This window comes from Quercus lobata, chromosome 5, assembly GCF_001633185.2.
Source record: "Quercus lobata isolate SW786 chromosome 5, ValleyOak3.0 Primary Assembly, whole genome shotgun sequence".
Lineage (NCBI taxonomy): Eukaryota > Viridiplantae > Streptophyta > Magnoliopsida > Fagales > Fagaceae > Quercus > Quercus lobata.
The window spans coordinates 27,561,334-27,581,990 of NC_044908.1; the positions used below are offsets into that span (position 1 = coordinate 27,561,334).

The window sequence follows — 20,657 nt, forward strand, 5'->3', positions numbered from 1 at the left end:
ATCTTACTAATAATGAGAATGAGAAAGGAATAATATCAGCTTCTAGAAAATGATGAGGAGAGATAAATGCACGGAGCAAAACTTCGACATGTAGCAACAACAATTATTCCTTGCACATGAATAACCATTTTTGTCTAAATTTATAAGGATGATGTTTTTGACTTGTCATATATCGTTTAATTTGGCCATTCAGTTTTGGGTATATGTATATAATTAACAGTTTAATATGAACACGTTATGATTTGTAATCACTAGAAAAGAACCATCTATCCCATCAAAAAAAGAAAAAAATAAAAAAAAATAAATAAATAAAAAATAAAAGAACCATCTAGTACGAAACTCTTGGGGGTTCAATCTAATATATAATACCTATATATCATTGTTGTTAAACGTTAACATAAAGAAAGGAATACTATTGAATTTGATTCCTTTCGAATATAAAATGGATACAAAAGGTAAAGATTAACAGAAATGTCAAAGAAATTAAAACCAAAGGAACTTCTTTTTTTCCTTTCTATAAAGTAGGGAACCTTTACTTGATGCAACGTAAAGCACTATTAAAGAGAAAATCACATCTGCAACTTGGGAAAACCACAAATCCTACCTTAATTTAGAGTTTTTTTTTTTTTTTTTTGAGAACTGTTCCTTTGGGGTTAACCATGTATTTCTCAACCAGCTGAAAGTAGCTAATACTGGTAAAAATATTCTAAATGTTAGTATTAATTTGACTATAATCCTTTTAATATATTAATTTTTACACTAATTTAGACTTAGCTAGGGTTGAATATTGCAAATTATTAGCATTAAATTAAGGTGTTGATTGAAAAATTTTGAAGTTTAGGGTGCATATTGAAAATATCCCTATAAAGGGTTGGTGTTATATGGTTTCTGTAATTAAACTCGATTAATCCTATGGTCATTTGAGGTGATAAATTTATCTATACCAAAACCGATTGATATTTTGGTCTGATGATAAAAAAATATCATCAGAAGCGAACATTTTAAGTTGAAACTCTCTTAAAAATAAAAAATAAAATAAAAAGTAAAACTTAGTTCTCTAAAATCATTAATATCTTCAAGACTTTGCAACTATTACTTATTTCTTGTATAACAATTATCCAATAATATTTGGCTGTAACAAAAAATATATATATAAAACAAACAAATTCCGAGTTTCATACATTAGCTTATGAGAGTTATAATGAATGTCCTTTTTTTTTTTTGGTCACTAATTTTTCTATTTCAAATTAAACTAAAAGAACCTAAACAAAACCTTTTTGCTAACAAATGTCGAAAAAGCACCCCCCAAAAAAAAAATAGTGAAAAACTGTGGAACTAGAGTTGTCACTTGAACTAGTAATATGATATTCAAATATCAGCTAAGAAAACATAAATTGGAGAAAGAGAGATAGAGAAAATGAAGAAAGAAATTACATATATAAATATAGATCAGTTAGTTGGAATGGTCGTGTAATTTTTTTGCTAATGAAGAAGAAAAGTGCAGGAAAAAACAATTTCATTTTGTTATCAACAGAAAAGTAAGCTAGAGTCCCAAATAGAATGTTTATTTATTTATTTATTTATTTTTAACGAATGAGCAAAAATTTGAAACATTTTTTTTATTATAAAATTAAATATTTTAAAAGTAGTGCTATTGACACAACACTTGCACAAAAATTTCACAACAAAATATAAGTGGCAAGTTGTTAAAGGTAGGTAAAAAAAAGTGATATATTAGATAAAAAGAAAGGTAAAAAAGTGATGTCAGTTGTGGGTCAAAATAAAAACCAATTACAACTTGTTACTTACCCTCTATTGTGAAATTAATGTGAAAATAGCATTAAAATGATAATATTTAAGTTTATTTTAGCTAGATTTAAACAAAATTTATAATCAAGATGTTCAAATATATATTTTAAGGGAGTCAAAACAAATTTTGTAAACATATTTATATATAAAAAAAAAAAAAATTGCCAGGCCGGGGTGGGGGGGAGGGGTTCATTTGAAACCCCTGACCAGCACGTAACGCCGCCCCTGCATTTAGTGGTTCAATTGTGCCTAATTGGCCTGGCAAGAAGAAATGTAGAATACATATATTTATTACTTTCTTAAACATTCAACAAAACCTTTATAAAGAGAGTTTGTACACAGAAAAAGTTTTGTGAATATTTTACTTTAAGGATCTACAAATGGCTTTTTCTTTTTCAATTTTTCTTTTTGTTTAAGGTTGATGTTGATAAAGGTCATCATACAATATGAAAAGTTGAAATCTGCCAGTTGTATTCTTTTCCCTACTTTTCTAGGGGAAGGGATTTCAAGTTTCGAAGTTCCAACTAAAATATTCTTTGTAACTTCAAAACCGAGGTCTGAGGCTACCCTTTTTATAAATTTATTTCTTTCTTTTTATATTAACAAATTTTTACAATGAATGGAATTTCTGACAGATTGACATGTATACCTGTTAAGGTTTAAACTGACTAACAAATCCAAACATATATGTACCCTACACCATGGGGATGCATCAAACCCACCAAAATGACTCAAAGAAGTCAGTTTTTTTTTTGGGTTGTGAGTTTGGTTGAATTGGAATTTTATTTTAAATTTTGCATCGGGTCAAGTTCGGGTTGATAATATTTTTAACCTATCTAACCCAATCTAACCAACCATATGTATATAAATTTAATTATTACTCTTATTTTTAATTTTTAGTTTGATTAATTTTGGTAATTTGAGAAGTAGTTTTGATGAATTTGGAAATTTGGAGTATAATTTAAGTATATTATATGAACTAGCATGTAACTCCATGCAAAAACATGGATGCATTTAAAATTAAACAAAATTTTTATTGTAAAAATATAAATAATTAGTCAAATTATTATTTAAAAAAAAAAAACATGCAACACATGCATTAATGCATACGTATAAATACATTTAAAATTAAACACAATTTTTATCATAAAATATAGATGTAAGGACACGATTCGTAACGAACCGTAACAGTGTTGGGTTCGCACATAAAAAGGCCCAAACAATATCATTTGTAGAGCGTGGGTTTGAAAGGCTGGGCCTTAGTCACCAGATGGTGGGTTTTTCGTGGTGTTCATGCATGGTTTAAGTTTTCTTCACCCCTGGAATCTTTCTCCTGGAGGTGGGTTGGGAGGCTCTGGTTTCTGGCCATTTTTCCCAGCCCCCTCTCTAGGTTACTTATTTTTCCTTTTATTCTCGCCTTCGTCCACGTATAGGGTCAACCTTTCCAAGGCTGATACTTGTCCCATCAGTCCATACCCAAAGTCGTTGGGGGTGGTTGTAAAAGCCAAAGAATACGGCTCTGTCAGGTTCAGAGTATTGAATGGCAGTAAGGGCAGCTTTCCCTGGATATTTTTAGATTTTTCTTCCAAGTTTTAGTCCTATACCGTTTTTACCCCTCTTTCCGGTGGGATTTTGGGTCTGCCGAGGACTGAACTGTCCTCGGTTGTATCCCAAGGCTATCTTGTCGAGCTTGGGCCATAGCCCTCCCCGGCTTGGGCCTTTGGTCTCCTTACGGGTAGATGGGCCTGGCCCATAGATTATTTGGGCCCCACAATAGATAATTAGTCAAATTATTTGTTTAAAGTAAATATAATAAGTCACATATTAAAATTCTTACCTAAATTTAATACTACTTATGATCTTCTTCTTTTTTCTAATTTTTAATAAGATAGAATGTGTGGTGATTTTTATTTTATTTATTTTTTGAGAAACATGTGGTGATTTTTATTGAGTATATGTAAATTTTTTTTAAATTTTATAGTTCATTAATATTAGATTCTTAGTATTTTGCATTCATTAACTCACTTGACACAAAAGATTAAAAAAACTTAAGTAGACACATGGCACATACTTAAGTGGATAATTATAATGTAATCCCCACATAAATTTAGACACGTGCAAAATTAGATTATAATTTCAAATTCTAATTCAACTTTCTCTAAGTTTTACCTATTAATATATATGTAGATGACTTATAAATTTGAAAATTTGTTTAGTTATATGATTATGTTTTTTATGGTTTATTATATTGAACTTCTCGTTTTCTACACAAAATTAACTAATTTGGTACAAAATTTAAAATTAGATGAGATATGTGGCGCAAAATTCACTTTTTACACTAAATTAACTCACTTGGTGCAAAATTCTAAAATTTAGATTAGATGAGACACATGGGGCAAAATTAGACTCTAATTGAATTTTAATTTGAAATTTAATTAGATTTTCTCTCTGTTTTACCTATTATTAGATATATAGATTGCGACAATTTATTGAAATTTTTTTAAAAAATATTTTATGAAAGCCCAATTTTTCACAAAGCATAAAAAATAATAATAATAATAATTTGTTGAACAAAATTTAGTTACAAAATTGGTTGTAATCTAAGATTACAACTTTACTCAATAAAATAAATATTACTACATATTTTGAAATTTTAACCGCTGAATTATCTGTTCTTTACGCTCTTAATACACATGTCAAATTTTGTATCAATCGAATGTTATTTACGATATGATCTATAGGTTAATATTTTATGCATAATTCTAAACTACAAAAACTTGCAATTTAAACAACTTATTGATAATATAGCTATTGATCTTTATTTTTAGAAATTTTGCAAGCACGGAGGATATAAGAAGAAAATGTAATCCAATGGCGGATTTGTCAAAATTCACTTGCAATAAAAAGATATTGAATAAGGTTGTAGGTTAAAGCTACAACCAATTTTGTAGCTAAACTTTATTTCTTTTTTTTTTTAGTTGGTTTCTATGCATATGATAAGTTAGGAATTTTTCAACCCAACTATTTGTGAGAATACAATTATTTTTGGCCTAACACCGACAAGGTTGGGTTGGATTGAAAAAACCCTCCAACCTAACCCATGCACGCCTCCACTAAACTATAGTTGAACTTTGGAGAGTCCATCTGATAGGTCATATAGTTGGGGTTAAAGCTTGGGAGAGAACTACGTACTATATTGTGTAGTCCACAAATTTTTAAAATTTGAAAGGAACGAGAGCTCATGAGTCATGAGTCATGAGTATGGTTTAAAAGATGTACCTCTTGTTAGAATTATGATAAAATGATTAAATTTATCATTTCTTAATAACATAAATTTTAGGGACATCAGTAATTTATTATAGTATCAAAGTATGAGATCCTAAATTCGATCCCTAATTTTATCTCCTCTCTCCTTAGGCTTACTTATTTTATAGGATCTAATTTATAGATTAAATAATTGTAACATATTCCCAAAAAAAAAAAAAAAAAAAAAAAAAAAAAAAAAGGGTGTACAGCTTTAAGTTTAACTGTGCTCCTTGCTTAATTAGCTTTCATATCATTTACACTATCCCTTTGTGGACGAGAAGTTTCCTTTGGTGAAACCTTTACTCATGACATATTTATTCATTCTGATATCTGACAAGACTTCCTGTCTATCAAAATTTTATTCAACTCTTCATCCATATTCACTGATTAATTTACTTTGAGGAGAGATAATAACCCTTAAATGAGAGGAATGAAGATATATACCTGGTTTCTTGGTATGATTCACAAATTTTTAGTCAATAGTTGAGCACCAGCCTCTTGCTTAGGCTAAATTATGCTTGCACTTTACGCATCATCTTTAAGTTAGAAACCTTGACATCTATACTATAGAATCATAAATATGGCTCTTTCAGAATGCTCTCCAGCTTCACAAAATAAAGAGATCATCCTCGAATTGCACTAGTTTTTTAAAAAAATAAAAAATGTTCCAACCTTTTGTAAATTAGGTACTGAATTTTTCTTATCAAACGGTTAGAAAATCCACATTGGAGTACTTAAATCTCCAATAAGAGACTAGTGCCAACAAGCATCGATCTCTTGTCTTCTTTGTAGCAAACCCACAAAATTAACGGTATCAAACTATTTTTCTAGTCTACATTGATTCTTCTTTAGTAAGCTGTGGGGTAAGGAAGAAGTTGACAAACAAAAAGCTGTCGACAATCTCTCTTTCAAGGAGGAAAGGGCCAACCATAATATGTATTGACCTAGAAAAAAGAGATCAGATGCCGCCATTTATTGCAATAACCAATAGTGACATGCCATGTGAGTTACACTTTTCAAATTTGTAAATTAGTCAACCAGTTAAATATAGAGTTTGCTTTTGCTACATATATTGACATTGTCTGATTTGTATATAAAACTTTAAATGTCTTAGACTATCATTGACAAAGTCTGAGAAAATAAGTCTATTATACATGTAAGTGAAAGTATAGGCCTACCATTTGAAAAGGAAAGGAAAGGTGGAGATAGGAGTTGACATACACATATTGATTACCAAGTAAAAAAAAAAAAAAAAAATAGAACATTATACATTATGATAGCTCTTAAATTCCAATTCTTTCCACCAAAAAAAAAATATGTATTCAACTCTCAGACTGGCATAATTAGCAGATAGTTCTGGACACAAATGCCTAGTGCACGAAAGCTCCATTTAATAGGTGTGACAAAATATGGTGGTGAGCTATGACTTAGCAGAACTCTTTGGCTCTTTATTTAGACTCTATATGGCCTCTTATTCTTGGGTCTGCATATCAAAATTTATCTTGTTGTGGACAGTATATATGCCATGGCATTCTTCTTCTTTCTTTATTTCTTTTTTCTTTTTTTCTTTTTTGTGGCTAAATCAATGGTACTTTTATCTAGTTTCCATATTAGTGACCAGAGTATCTCAAATTCAAATGCAGACAAGGTCACAGCCCATATGCATTTGATGTAATATTCCCACTAGAATGTTTGAATAATTCAACAATGTGGTTGTGAAAGAAAATAATAGATGTGTTGTAGGTTTTTTTTTCTTTCCCTCCTAATTCTTTTTCTGAGTAGGTGTTTGGAAAACTAAATTATAATATACTCCCACTCTCCCACACAGTACACAAGATTCCCACATCTACAAGGTCCAAAAGAGGCGATTCATAGGCTGCCTTACTTTCAATTTTTGAGAACTTGATTCTGGACTCAAACTCACGACACATTGCTTGGAGGGAGGGCACTTGTCGCACCAATGTTTGATCTCTACATAATGGTGTAATTATGGCATACAGAAAAATTTTGAAAATTTCTGTATACTTTTGGTGAGTACAGACTAAGTGAAACACTTATGGCAAGACATTGGGAAAACTTTATAAGTATGATGCATGATATAGGAAATCAACTTTCATCAACAGTGTGTTTGAAAAAGATGCTTGTCAATATTTTCTGTGGGGTGGTTTCATAATTGGTTTGAAAATCTACATAGAACCGCGTCGAGAGCACAAAAGAAAAGGAGATTTTGGCAGTACCAATATCATTAACAAAAGGTCCGGCTTTGGACTATACTATATGTGCTAGTGTTGTGTCCCCCATGAGTATAAACAAACAAAAACTTTTATCGTGGGGCTTGACTCTGAGAGCAACCAAAGAAATAGTGGCAACCGTGAAAGCAACAATACAGGAAAGAAAATAGGAGGGAAGAAAAGGAAAAGCTCACAATTAATCGGTTATTATTTGTGTCTCTTCCAAATAAGAAATCCATGTTATTGTCTTTAATTGAGCCCAAAAATAAATAAGTATTGTTAAAATAATGGTAAATAATTAAATTCACCTTAAGTTTTTGAAACAAATAGTAGTTTATTAGTGTATGTGATCTTGAGTTTGAATCTCTTAAAAAATCCCACATTTGATTCACCCTTCCCTAAATGAAAAAATAAATATAGAAAAAAGTTTTGAAAAATTGTAGTTTATCAAGTATCAAATGAATAAAAATGAATTAAATGTTGTCTTTGTCTCTTATAGATAAATTGGGCACTGGCAACTTTGCTTCGGGTTTAATGGGAATCCATCAATCATAAAAAAAAATGCATAAACAAATGATTGTGAAAAAGATATTTTCTTTTGGAAAACCTGAACTATTCTCTCTCTTGTTTTCAGTAATATTCTGTTCAGTTGTAGTTGGGATTTTTTTCTTTTTTTTTGCTTTATTTTCTGGCCACTGCCACAAGCATAGATTCTCTATGTTGCAAAACCAGAGCCCCCCTCCTCTCCTAGCTGGGTGGCACAGGAATGGATGAATGTGCTCTGCCTCTGATTGGATTCTGTCCGCTCGCAAAAGATTTCCTGCTTTTTTTTCCTTGTCTTTTTAGCTTTCCTTTTCATGGATGCCCTCTCCCTTAACCTTTTACATTTCCTAGGCTGCTTTAGGTGTGTGTAGCTGGCCTAGAGTGGTGTGGTCTACACATTACTCATAGTCACATACATACATTAATTGTGATGCATATTTACACGTTTTATTCCCATCCCTTTTGGCTATAAATACACAATAGCATTCTGGGTTTTCATCATTGCACCACATCTTCTCAAGCATTGCAGTAGGTAGACTGTGTAGTGCAGATTATTGAACAGCAAAGATGAGCCGTAATACACACCCCAACACTGGCTCTGGTTTGTTTCTTTTCCACCTCTCATCGCCTTTTGTCATCTCAACTTACATGTATTGTGGACTACCATAAGTTGCAGGAGCTCTTTTATGTTCAAATTACATGTTTCCTCTACTTCTCATTTAGTTTTAATACTTATTAATTTGTGTTTTATTTGACTGTAATGTATGGTATTATTTATAATGAATGCTGATTTTCTCATTCCACTTATAGAAGCTTATTTCTTTTTGGTGACATAAATTCAGGTAGTCGAACTGCTAGAACAGTTGAGTTTGGAAGGACCTACGTAGTGAGGCCCAGAGGAAAACATCAGGCCACTATAGTTTGGCTTCATGGCCTCGGTGACAATGGCTCAAGGTGATGTTGATAGTTCACCTATTCCTTTTTTACATTCATTGTTTGTGTTTTTTATGCATTGTTGTAGATATTAGTACTCTTTTACTTTTGGAAGCAAAGGAAATCTGCATTCCTTCATACATTATTATGTGTTATTTATGAGAGGAGCTTGATAATTTTGAGGGAGGTTTAACAGTTAACACTGAAATGTAAATGATTATACTTTTAATAGAAAGTTCCTCATGAAATTAATTAAGCATACTCATCTATGATACAATCTAGCTTTGGATCATTAATTGTTTTCATAAACTTTTTTAGAATTAATAGTGTGAGACAGCCAGGTTAGAAATAAATAAAAAATTGATAATTGTCTTTATTTGATTTTTATTCCCTGTCTTTTCATCAAGGGTTGATGCTTTTCTTTCCTTTTATATTTAAGGACATACTCTTTATTAGAAAGATGGACTTTTTGGTTCCAAAGGCACCTAAAAAGGAGTCCAAGGATGTCAACATCCTGACATGCTCTCTAATGTTAGAATTCTTTGATGCTTTCCCTTTTCTTTTCTTTTCTTTTCTTTTTTCTTTTGAGATTCTCATGAATAATTTTGATGGGAGAGGGCAGCAATACCGTGAATTACTAAAATTTGTTTACTTGTCCCTTTCATAACCTGTCTGATTTGATGTAAGCTTAACTTGAGAAGCCTTAATTTGGAAAAGAGTATATGCCAAATTCATGAATAAGACCAATACTTCATTTGGTTCTTCTCCGTGAATTACTAAAATTTGTTTACTTGTCCCTTTCATAACCTGTCTGATTTGATGTAAGCTTAACTTGAGAAGCCTTAATTTGGAAAAGAGTATATGCCAAATTCATGAATAAGACCAATACTTCATTTGGTTCTTCTCCCACCTAAACAACTAGAGATGACCTTGACAAAGGATATTCATATGTATGTATGGAAATTCTGTCATGCAGATTTTCAAGTGCACTTGATTAGATCCCATTGTATGGTGTGATGAAGATTAAAATCAAATCCTATTTAACATTAATCTCTTTCATTGTTGAGTACTTTGTGTACAATGATACCAGCATAATCCTAGTTTTCTGCTTTAAGGTTGCTGTTTGATCAGTTATTTTGTCCTCAATGTTAATTCGATATACATTTATATTAAGCAGTTGTGTTGACGTGCACATAAAGTCCATCTTGCAGATGTGCTTTAGCATAATGAAATATATGTTTTCTACCCTAATGAAAAAAATAATAATAATAATAATAATAAATTATAAAAAATTAAAATTAAAAAGTTGAAGAAAGAAAAGTTTTCTCACTTCATGCTCTACATTTTCTTGCAGCTCTTCCCAGCTCTTAGAATCCCTTCCTCTTGCAAATGTAAGGATATTCTTCTTTCATTATTTATGAACTTATTCAGCTTGTACATATTCTTGTCCATGCATATATATAATACCTCCTTTATCTTAATTCACTATTCTTCTCATAAGTATCTTAGGTTTCTAATAAAATTATGTGACACAGATTAAGTGGATCTGCCCAACTGCTCCTACACGTCCAGTGACACTACTTGGGGGTTTTCCTTGCACTGCATGTAAGAAACAATCTCCTTTTTTCTCTCTTTCAAAATGAAAAATGAGTATCATTTGTAATGTCTCCCATCTCAAGTATAAATAAAACCAAATATCTTTTAATGCTTTGATCATCTAACTTGTTTGTGCAATTCATATCAGGGTTTGATGCAGGAGAGCTCTCAGAAGATGGTTCAAATGATTGGGAAGCTTTAGATGCTTCAGCAGCACATATTGCAAACTTGCTGTCAACTGAGCCAGCTGATGGTACTTTCAAGGCTACATAATTTGCAAAATACTACCTCACCTTAATATATCATTTATTAATTTTTTATTATTTTACTTAACCTCTATGAATTTTTCTTTTCTTGTTATAAATTTCCATAAATGAGTGTGTCATTTTTATTTTCTTTTTTCTATAACTCAACTGAGCAGACTTGTTCTAAAACAATATCTTGTTTAGCATACTTGTTTTAATTGAACATCCTATTTAACTGATTCAATTATTGACAATTTCATTATCATACTATTTATTTGACAGTTAAAGTTGGTATCGGAGGCTTCAGTATGGGTGCTGCAATGGCCCTTTACTCTGCCACTTGCTATACTCTAGGAAGATATGGAAACAGTAATCCATACCCTGTCAACCTAAGGGCAATTATTGGACTAAGTGGATGGCTTCCAGGGGCAAGGTAGAGCTTCATACAGAGCATTCCTTCTCAAACAAACACACACGTCCTTTTGAAGTTGGGAATGACAAGAACTATACCCACTTATTGTTTCGGCTTAGGGGATCTCTAAGAAAATATAATAATCTAAAATCCTCAAATGTACATGGTTTCACAGTAGTTTCTATATGATTTCCACCTGAACTACATGTTTTATTAGCCTGATGGATCTTATCTAATCATCCTAACATATTTGCCATGTATGCATATTAGTAGGCATGGAGCTAATATAATTCAAAGCATTCCACTGTTTGATGGTTAATGATTTTTACCATGCAGGAGTTTAAGAAACAAAATACAAAGTTCACATGACGCTGGCAGGCGTGCTGCTTCCTTACCAATTTTGCTTTGTCATGGAATGAGTACGTATCTGGATCTCTATATACCAAAGTTGCAGTTTATGCTTCTTTGCTTCTGCACTGTTTGGATTATTGTATGAGTATTATTTATAACAATTGAAAACTAGTTTGTTAAAAGTAAACACAAATTTTATTGAAAGAGATTACATGTATCATGAGCACAAAGGAATCTAAAGAATTACAAAAATTCACTTAATATAAATTTTTTAATTTGATTCTTCTTACCAATTCCCTCTCCCAAACCCCACAAAAATGGGAACTTTGTGCACTGTGTATGACCTTTTTTTTATTCTTCCGAACTCTACATACGCCAATGGCTCTAATGACTCATAATATTTTTGTTCATTTTAATATGCAATGCTCAAATTGTGTAGAAGTCCAAAGTAGATTTACTTTTGAACATACTTACACTAAAAAGAAAATGTTATAATGTTCAAAAAAAATGTTTGTTTGAGACTTTGTCTTTGTGTGAAACAAAATCATCCTAAAGCTCCATATGGAACCCACACTTGTAAGTCATTCATTTTTCAGATGATGTTTTGTGAATGTAGTTTATTCCACAGTTCTAATACATTATCAGATACAATTTTTAGAAAATCTATTTCTTTGGACTGTTATTCCATGCTTAGGTTGCCCCTTGCAGCCAGGGTTCTTGAAAGCAACATAATCTGTTCTGCACACAAAAATTAACTAGTCAAGTAAAGCCTTCTGACTATCTATCTTATTGTAGGTGATGACGTTGTTAATTATAGACACGGTGAAAAATCAGCCCACTCCTTAAATTCAGCAGGATTTCGCAACCTGACATTCAAATCCTATGATGGGTAACTATCCTTTTTTACACAAGTGAGAATTAACTCTTACTTACTAGATGAAGTGAAAAGAAATATCTATTAATGTTTTGTTTGACTTTGTAGGCTTGGTCACTACACAATACCCGCAGAGATGGACGAAATTTGCAATTGGCTTACCCCAAAACTAGGGCTTGAGGGTTTTCGCCCATGATTGTGCGATGGGACTAGAACTTGGAGCTAGTGAGTAGGAGAGATTATCAAAACAAATAATTTTGAAAGGCGAGCAGCTTTTGAATGCGTATGTACAAGTAGATGGTACATAAAATGGAGCACAAGTTATATCGTATAGTTAAATTAACCTTCCTAATTCACTATGTCATCTTCTATACTAAATAAAAATTTTGGATGTACTCCTCTTTTTGTTTAAGTTTCTAGTGCTTTCCAATTCCAGCAACTTTTTTTTTTTTTTTTTTTTTGATGCACATACTAAGCAAATTAGGTGAGGTATTCTCATGATCTTCAAACCATGCTAATTAAAAAGGTTGTACCAAGTGCACAAAACTCCCAGTTTAACAATATCCAAGACAAGTAATTGGTAAGTAGCCTTAACCTGATTTTTTTGCAGAGACTAATTCTCAAACTCAAACCCACAACCTATTGTTTTTGGTGGAAGGCACTTGCCATGCTAACTAACAAAGGAAATTCAATTTTTCCCTTTTTTCTAGTTTTGATCCAAGGGACCAAACAAAAAAAAACACAAGGGATGGGGAAAAGATGTAATCAACAAAAAAGCCATACAGTCAAAGGGTGGACTAAATCCATAAAAATTTAGAGAGATTTCCAACCCCTTCTTGCAAATCTTATAGCACAAGAAATATGAGTCTATTATCCTCATAATTTTATTGATAGAACTTCCCAATTCAGGCAATAATCTTTATTTCATGGTAACAGCATGACATGGTAAATGCCTACTCAAATGATAAAAAAAATGTGTCTCAATCATAACAAAGTTATTAATAATGTTAAAAATACTACCTTATCAATTCAAAGTTAATGTTAACTGACCTATCTATTACCTTATTCATATGCCACATCCATCTATAATAAAGAATTGAGTCTTTCTACTTCTTAGAGTGGGATTCTGAAAAGGAATAACAAAATTTCTCAAAAAGCAATTCTAGTAACCACCACACAAAACACCAAAAGGACAATGCTATATCAACAGAGGTGCAAAACAGTGACAAACAGAAACATTTAAAATTGTTTAAAACTACAAATCTGATTACAGATGATAATTACAGCTGCCCTCTTACCACAACAGCGTCAGAAATAGTATAAAGGCCAAGAATTAGCACTCCCATAGCAATGATTCTTTCCTGATTTCTTACCAATATAAAGGCTGTCTCCAGCTGCACTCATAAAGTTCAAAGCAGTTTACTAGCCAATGCCTGCAAAAACAGAAGACAGCTTGCAGATTATAGTGTGCTTTTTTTTTTTTTGGTGGCACCCATATTCAGTAATCAATTGCATTACCAACTCAGCAAATTCTTGACAGACTTACCAACTCCATGCAATCAAATCAATGATTGCCAATATTATTTTTCTGATCATTTTCTTTTTGGTTGACACGGCCTTTAGAATTACTGTATGGGGTAAGAGGAGGGAAAGGAGGCATCGTCTGCAAAATGAATTTCCGGACACTTCTCATGCCATGTGGAGAGCTTGACCTTTGACCATCCGATCGACAATGTGGAGGCATCACCTGTTTCTGATTTGGCGAGCTAGCTTTCACTGCCTTGAGAGGGGTAGAAGTGTCCTTGAGAATCTCAGGCATATCTTCATCCTCTATTATATCACAGAGTGCACTGTCTGAAGTGAGCTCATGGGAGCCCTTACTGTCACCTAACTGAGGTGTAAGAATGACAGGGGAATAATTCCATTGAAGGGAACCAGCTTGTGGCTGAATGCTACTTCCCCGTTGCAATTTGGTTTGTGAAACTTTTGAGCAGTCCCTTATATTGGATGGAGCAAACATTAGTGCCCCTGAGCAAGGGGCAAGACTACGTATATCAGCAAGTCCTTGCCATGTTGGTGAGAATTGCTCAATACTCCCATCCTTTCCACTCACCTCATGAGATGGGTTTTCAACTCTCCTGCATTCTATTTTTGCAATTCCAGTGTTATGGAAGAGTTAGTTATTGGTAACCATTAAAAAGGATAAAAATCTATATCCATGTCCAAATGTAGTTGCATCTCATAATAATGCCAAACAACTAAATGGATGCATACTTGTGCGGAGACAGCCAAATTTACTAATAATGTAAGGACATAAAACAGCTGATAATGTGTACATTGATCATAGTTCTCCAATATGAACTGTAGGAAATTTGAAAGATTTAAGAACTACGTATTTCTGAAAAATATAGATCAATTATAAACTCAGTCAACCAACTTATTAGTTGCTACTATCATGAAAAATTAGAATGCTCAAATACATTTTTTGTTCCCTTCATCAAAGCCTATCAACAAATTTTGCTAAGATTATCAACCGTCACGCTCATCTGTTACCGTCATTTGCACCATGTCATAGAGTAAAAACTGAAGAATTCTGGCCAAACACCAGCCAGTTCAAACTGTATTTTGTAAATTGTGCAAGTTTGAAACTGATGTAATTCAAATTGCAGGGGGAAGAAGCATGACTACTATGAGTTCAATGATACTACATATCTGATGACATAACATGCTACTATATAAACGAGTTTAGTAAAAGAAGCTAAAGGATAGAGACTGGAAAAAAATCTAACCTGAACTTGTTCCAAAAGAATTTTGACAACCCTCACATCGACATCCATCAGAGCATCCAACATTAGCCTTGAAATAGAGCAAAAGGTGTATCCAATGAGAATAAAGCAAAGACCAAAAATCCACAAGGACTACCTATTCCAACTCCATTATCTTGACTGAACTCATTGCTTTTTTTTTTCAATAGGAGGGTTTAAAAAAAATTTTGGAAATGTCATATGACATCTGTTGAAACAGAGTTTCAGGACAATGTGGTTGGAAGGAACTACATTTTCCTATATTTTATTGGATATAAAAACTACAAGCCATCAATGTAAAACATACCTGGTAGCATTCACAATATTTTTTAAGGCACTTTGATTTTTTACAATTGCATCCTCTTTTGTGCCTGGCTGATGATGGAGTATTCCGGTTCCCTGCTTCCTGCAGAGTGTTCTTTTGCTCACAACACATTTTAATATTTCAATCACACTAGAGAACAAGATAGATACTTTGAGATGTGATTACCATAATTATTGCTGGAGAGTCAGTGTCAAGCTTAACAACCTTTGGAGCAAATGCAAGAGGATTACGAGATTCGATTTGCTGTCGTATATCAAGAACTGTGTCCTCATATTCAGGCTTGTTAAAGCAGTTTACGCATGCGCAAGAATCCACACAATAAACTCCAGCCGCAAAGCACTCACAATAACTGCCAATGACAAAGAATACAGCTGAATCAAGCTGCAACAGCAAAGATGGCTTGAAAGTCTTTCAAAAAATGTTACTGTCAGACAATCTGCTGTCATCAAAAATATCATATTAAAGGGGGGTTTAGAAGGCTGAAGCTTCTTACAACTGGACTCCTTAGTCCAAGTGGTACCTCCCCATGCACTTAATGCTTAGGAGTCCAAAGGAAGGCTGGGTCAAACTGCAGGGGCAGCAAAAAATTCCTAACCAACATCAAAAAACATAAAAGAAGGCTGAAGCTTCTTAAAAGCTAAGGATAGCAATAGAAGGGTTGTATTCCCTCTCAATTTCCATAGAACATGCTCTCTAGAAAAAGAAAATAAACATTAAATCCAACACTTAAATGAATAGTACAACTTTGTGATCGATTCATTAAATGATTTCAACATGCTCCCCAAAGGCCACATAAAAAGCTACATTTTAAGATTTTCTCAACATGCCTCCCGTTTACTTACAGTTTTAAGCATTTGGACCTCTTACAATTGCAACGTTTGCAGCCATGACTCTCACTTGTGTTTGATGGCCTCTTCCTGGATGCATCCCAAAAACTCAAGTTGGCAAAATGAGTAAAGAAATAAAGCATAAAAAAGACAGTAAGTGCATGCTTGCCTTTTCTTATTGGAGCTCTCTTGGTTCAACTCCTCAACACTGTCAGCATTTTGTGGAGTAGATATTCTCCCCTCACATGGAATAACCTGCTGCTCAGTTCGTGCCAAAGGAGAATCACATGGGGGATTCAGACTGTTGATAGGGTAGGTGTCAGAACTGGCTGCCACACCAGCTTGACTTTCCTGCTGATCTATATCTGTATAAGAATACATAGTCCCAGCTACAGCTGAAATTGAGGTATTATTTGGTTCTTCTGCTGAATCATTGCTCCTCTCATGAACTTCCTTATCTTGTGAACTTCCATACCTAGTTAAGTTCTCACATGCAAACATATCCGTGCCCAAGGACACAGATCTGACAGTGCTATTTAGATGTAACCCCATACCAGATGGAATCGGGGACAAGATTACAGGATTCCTGCTATTTTGAGTAGATCTCACCACTTCAAAGGGGCCAAAAGAGGACTTGGAAGCCCTGGACTGAGCATAGTTGACTGCCTCCCCACCACTGGAGGTTACCCTACTTTCAACATGAGACAAACCCAGACTCTTCAAGTTTGTTAGGCTAGCCCTTGAATTGGTTGTATTTCCAGTAGCTACACTCTTGCAGGCTAAAGCAGCTTCAAAATGAAGATGTCTACGTATACCACGTTGGTGATGATTGGCCTCCTACATTTTAATACAGAAATTACTCTACTGTAATAATTCTTAAAAGAAATGACAAATATAAATTAATGGAGAATATATTATAAAGGACATTTTGCCAAAAATGCCTGACACCACTACATATGTTCATTTTAGATATGATGTATTATAAGTATTATGTAGCACCTGCAAAACTTTCATATCAATGTAATGTCTCAACATCAAATCTCTGTAATATACAACTACTGAGATTATAAGCCATGCTCTTTCAAATGAAGGATACCAACATGTGAAGGGCTACAAAAAGATAAGAATTTTGTACTAACTTTCAACAAGTGTAACAAACAAAGAACATTCTGATTCTGTGAAAAAAAAAAATATCAACAAGCAAAGGTTAAAGAAAAATTTTTATTTGCAATATTTTACAGCCAAATTGAAAAGACCTGACAAGTATTCTTTACAGTTCAAATTTTTAGAACTAATTGGGTTATAAAATTTAGTATTAATATATAAATAGATACCATTCCCATCTACAAAAGTTGCCCCATGATAAAAGTAGTATTTTCATCAAAAGTAAATTATCAAGGACCAATTTTTTTTTTTTTTTTTTAAGTAGTGATACAGGACAATCTAGGTTTCACCACCTAGAGCAGCCTGAAAATTGCTTAGAATCACCAACAAGAAGATAAATAAATTTCTCACAAAGAAAATTTTATTCAATAATAGTATCATAAAAATAAAATGATAATAATAATACCCCACTTGGAGCCTTTTTATAGAGCTTCCAGCAACAAAAGGCCATGTCTCATTAAACTCTCAACAACAGATAATCTAAAAACCTTTGTTTTTATATAAGTAAAAACAGCTAATCTAAAAACTTATCCCTATCTAAAAAAAAGCATGAAATATAATCTAATCACTATCTAAATAAACAATGAAAATCTGAAATTCCAATCCTATAAGATAATTGGAAATGTGAAATAAAAAATTCCAAAATAATCTTGGTTGTGTTCCTGCATCAAGTAGTTGTTACATCATAATCACAGCAAGGCTCGTAAATGCATATACAAGAGCAAATGAAGAAGCATAGAGCAAGAAATGCAAAGAATGCATGTGAGATCAAAAGGGAAGAACTCGGACCTATTCATGCTGTAGAGTACTTTCCATTGTAGTTTGTTATTTAAAGGATATTGATTTCCATAAACTCAGTATATTGTCCAGTGTAATGGTTAAGTCTCAGGCTGCACAAGTGTGCAACTTCAAGATCTTTGGGAGCAGCCACTTCATTTATTAAAAGGGGAAAAAAATTTGCTGAATGTAAATTAATGACCACATTTAGGTGAAACCAACGCCTGGTAATGACCATTCTATATAAATTAATGATGTAAAGTTGTGTGAAATGCAACACTACCTATGCTTCGGAAGAAGAGCATGACACTTGAACAATGAAAAAAAAAGTAATAATAGCATGGTTAATTTATACCTTCACAAATTCTTTTGGTAATGCTCTTGAACTGTCATCAGAATCTTCAAACGCCTCGTCAATCTGCAAAGATTCAGAAAGTGACTGACAAGTACCATGCCCTTCATCATGTTAAGCAACATTCTGCAACTTTAAAATTAGAAATATATATATATAGAAACAATGCTAACATCTACCTGAGCTGCATATTGTTGCGCTCCTAAAGCAGTGTTTAGATTCACATCAGAATCAACAATGTCATTGACATCTTCAGATGTAATCTTTAGGAAAACATTAAAACTTTCATCATTCCTCAAATCAACTAAATCATCAACCAAATTAAGTGAAGTTAAAGGTAAATTCTGTTTGGCTTGATCGGATGATGTCAGAGTTCTAGCCTCTCTACTGCTCCTGCTATCCACAGTGTCAACTTTTCTTATGGTTTCTTTTGGGGTTTCTTTGGGGTCAGTGAAACCACCCTGTAACATTTGAGACACTTGATTAGCTAATTGCAAATGTTTATGTGCTGAATGTGTACAGTCCACCTCCACAATATCTGCCAGATATTCATCAACACTCCCTGAAGGACTGCATGATTGGACTTCCTTCTCTAAGCTAGGAATTTGTGCAACACTCAACTGGGTATTACACTGTTCACGAATATTTGAATCTTCTTCAACTATATTGTTTCTGTCAACATAAATAAAGTCACATCAATTGATATTAGTATGTCAGCATAATTGAACAAGCAACAAAAACTAAGAAAGTACTTATAACCAACATGTGCATCATCAGAAAGCATTATATGTATAATAAAATTAGAGCATCTCACACCTTTCCAGAAGACCAGTCTCTCTCTGCAGATCTATGCGAGGTGATGTAAACACGGGCGGTGGGGTTGGAAAATTAGATTCCAAAAACCTTTGTGTATAACGTACTGCCTTAACTGACTTTATAGGGGAGAGATTGCTAAGGAAATTGGAGAATGGTGATTCCTAAAGTTCAAACAAACAAAGATACAAGTGAACACAACTCCAGAATAGAATTATAAAGCACTCAGATAAAGTGCCCTAATCTTTAATAAGAATCTGAGAAAAAACATGGACCAAAACAACAAAAGACTAAATTATGAATGTCATATTTGGAGTCCTATTCATCACAATAAAATGAGATACTAAACTCCGCAGAGCCAGACAAATGCACTAGATACAGTTGGCAAAGTCCGTTTCCTAGGTACCCAAATAATGAAATATGCAAAAATAGTAAGAAAGCACAAAGCCTTTACTAGTTTGCTTAATTCTGAATTATGCAATTACTTATGTCAAGGCAACCAATAAGCTAAACTAACACCAGGAAAAAAAAATGAAGAAATAATAAATGTGTAAAAAGCAAGTCTTGGTGCTAGAGTGAATTTCAACCCTTGACAAATTACGGTAATCAAACCCCCCCCCCCCCAAAAAAAAAAAAAAAACACACACACACACACACAATTGCTTAGTATGATTCTTAAGAAAATGTTAAACAAATGGAAGTATATACAATTCAATGTCTAAAATATATTATCATCCATGTCCATAATCAAATTCTTCTTCTACAGGGTAGCCCAAGAGCCAATAAACCATCAAATTCACTATTTCCAAAACCCCATATAAAAATATATAAAAAATAAAAAATAAAATAAAATAAATTAAAGAAATGAATCAAGTATAAACCTGCTTTTTCCCTTTTCCCTCAATTTTCTTACCAAACATCAAAACTAAGCAGTACTAGAAAATCAAAGAAAAAAACAACATAAACGATCTGACCCATTACACAATCAATTAATCAAAATGACACTGTAATATGCAAAATAATTGGGCTTACTTGCACAGGCGGAGACTTGTTGGAAGAACTGGGTGATGACGTGGCGGCGACCCGATTGGACTCAGGGGAATTCATAGTTTTAGTTCGGAATCTAAATTTCTATATTTTGTTCTGTTCGCATGGAAAATGAAAAGAGAAAAATTTTCCGTCTAGTTTTCGCGTGAAAGTGACAAGAAATAGTGTGGACAGTGGACATAGGCATAGGTTTATAATGTTTTGAACCTTAAAAGCGAGCGGGAAAGTGGCGTACTAGGTTTGTGTTT

The 20,657-nt window shown here is 33.1% G+C and overlaps 2 protein-coding genes across 5 annotated transcripts; one reads left to right on the forward strand and one right to left on the reverse strand.

Moving 5' to 3' along the window:
* Positions 1-7,995: 7,995 nt before the first annotated feature.
* LOC115992380 (acyl-protein thioesterase 1 homolog 1-like) lies at positions 7,996-12,736 on the forward strand. The gene is made up of 9 exons (XM_031116565.1): positions 7,996-8,490; positions 8,732-8,843; positions 10,177-10,213; positions 10,358-10,427; positions 10,567-10,671; positions 10,946-11,096; positions 11,412-11,494; positions 12,222-12,315; positions 12,409-12,736. Exons 1-9 carry the CDS (start codon positions 8,457-8,459, stop codon positions 12,494-12,496), a joined length of 774 nt encoding a protein of 257 aa, XP_030972425.1. The 5' UTR covers positions 7,996-8,456; the 3' UTR covers positions 12,497-12,736.
* Positions 11,533-20,657, reverse strand: LOC115992379 (protein tesmin/TSO1-like CXC 2). Of its 4 annotated transcripts, XR_004092495.1 has the most exons (13): positions 20,395-20,657; positions 19,366-19,526; positions 18,729-19,221; positions 18,553-18,636; positions 16,426-17,093; positions 16,272-16,346; positions 15,595-15,778; positions 15,412-15,510; positions 15,090-15,156; positions 13,847-14,445; positions 13,674-13,733; positions 13,362-13,426; positions 11,758-12,164 (listed from the first exon to the last, which is right to left on the reverse strand). XR_004092495.1 is itself a non-coding variant. In XM_031116563.1 (11 exons), the coding sequence occupies exons 1-10, from the start codon at positions 20,467-20,469 to the stop codon at positions 13,865-13,867; spliced, it is 2,466 nt and encodes an 821-aa protein (XP_030972423.1). In that variant the 5' UTR covers positions 20,470-20,657; the 3' UTR covers positions 13,522-13,733; positions 13,847-13,864. The 4 variants fall into 4 exon arrangements, 2 of the variants coding, with proteins under 2 accessions (XP_030972423.1, XP_030972422.1); XR_004092496.1 differs by lacking the exons at positions 11,758-12,164; positions 13,362-13,426 and adding an exon at positions 11,533-11,551; XM_031116563.1 differs by lacking the exons at positions 11,758-12,164; positions 13,362-13,426 and having other exon boundaries at positions 13,522-13,733; positions 18,553-18,615.

What these genes read in the sequence shown, in the direction of transcription:
- LOC115992379 (XM_031116562.1), bottom strand. Translation starts at nt 20,469, where the DNA reads ATGAATTCCCCTGAGTCCAATCGGGTCGCCGCCACGTCATCACCCAGT. An exon ending in GAGACTGGTCTTCTGGAAAG is followed by an intron (nt 19,222 to 19,365) that starts GTGTGAGATGCT and finishes TTATGTTGACAG; the next exon opens with AAACAATATAGTTGAAGAAG. An exon ending in ACTCTCCAGCAATAATTATG is followed by an intron (nt 15,511 to 15,594) that starts GTAATCACATCT and finishes AACACTCTGCAG; the next exon opens with GAAGCAGGGAACCGGAATAC.
- LOC115992380 (XM_031116565.1), top strand. Translation starts at nt 8,457, where the DNA reads ATGAGCCGTAATACACACCCCAACACTGGCTCTG. An exon ending in GGGTTTTCCTTGCACTGCAT is followed by an intron (nt 10,428 to 10,566) that starts GTAAGAAACAAT and finishes AATTCATATCAG; the next exon opens with GGTTTGATGCAGGAGAGCTC. An exon ending in TTTGCTTTGTCATGGAATGA is followed by an intron (nt 11,495 to 12,221) that starts GTACGTATCTGG and finishes ATCTTATTGTAG; the next exon opens with GTGATGACGTTGTTAATTAT.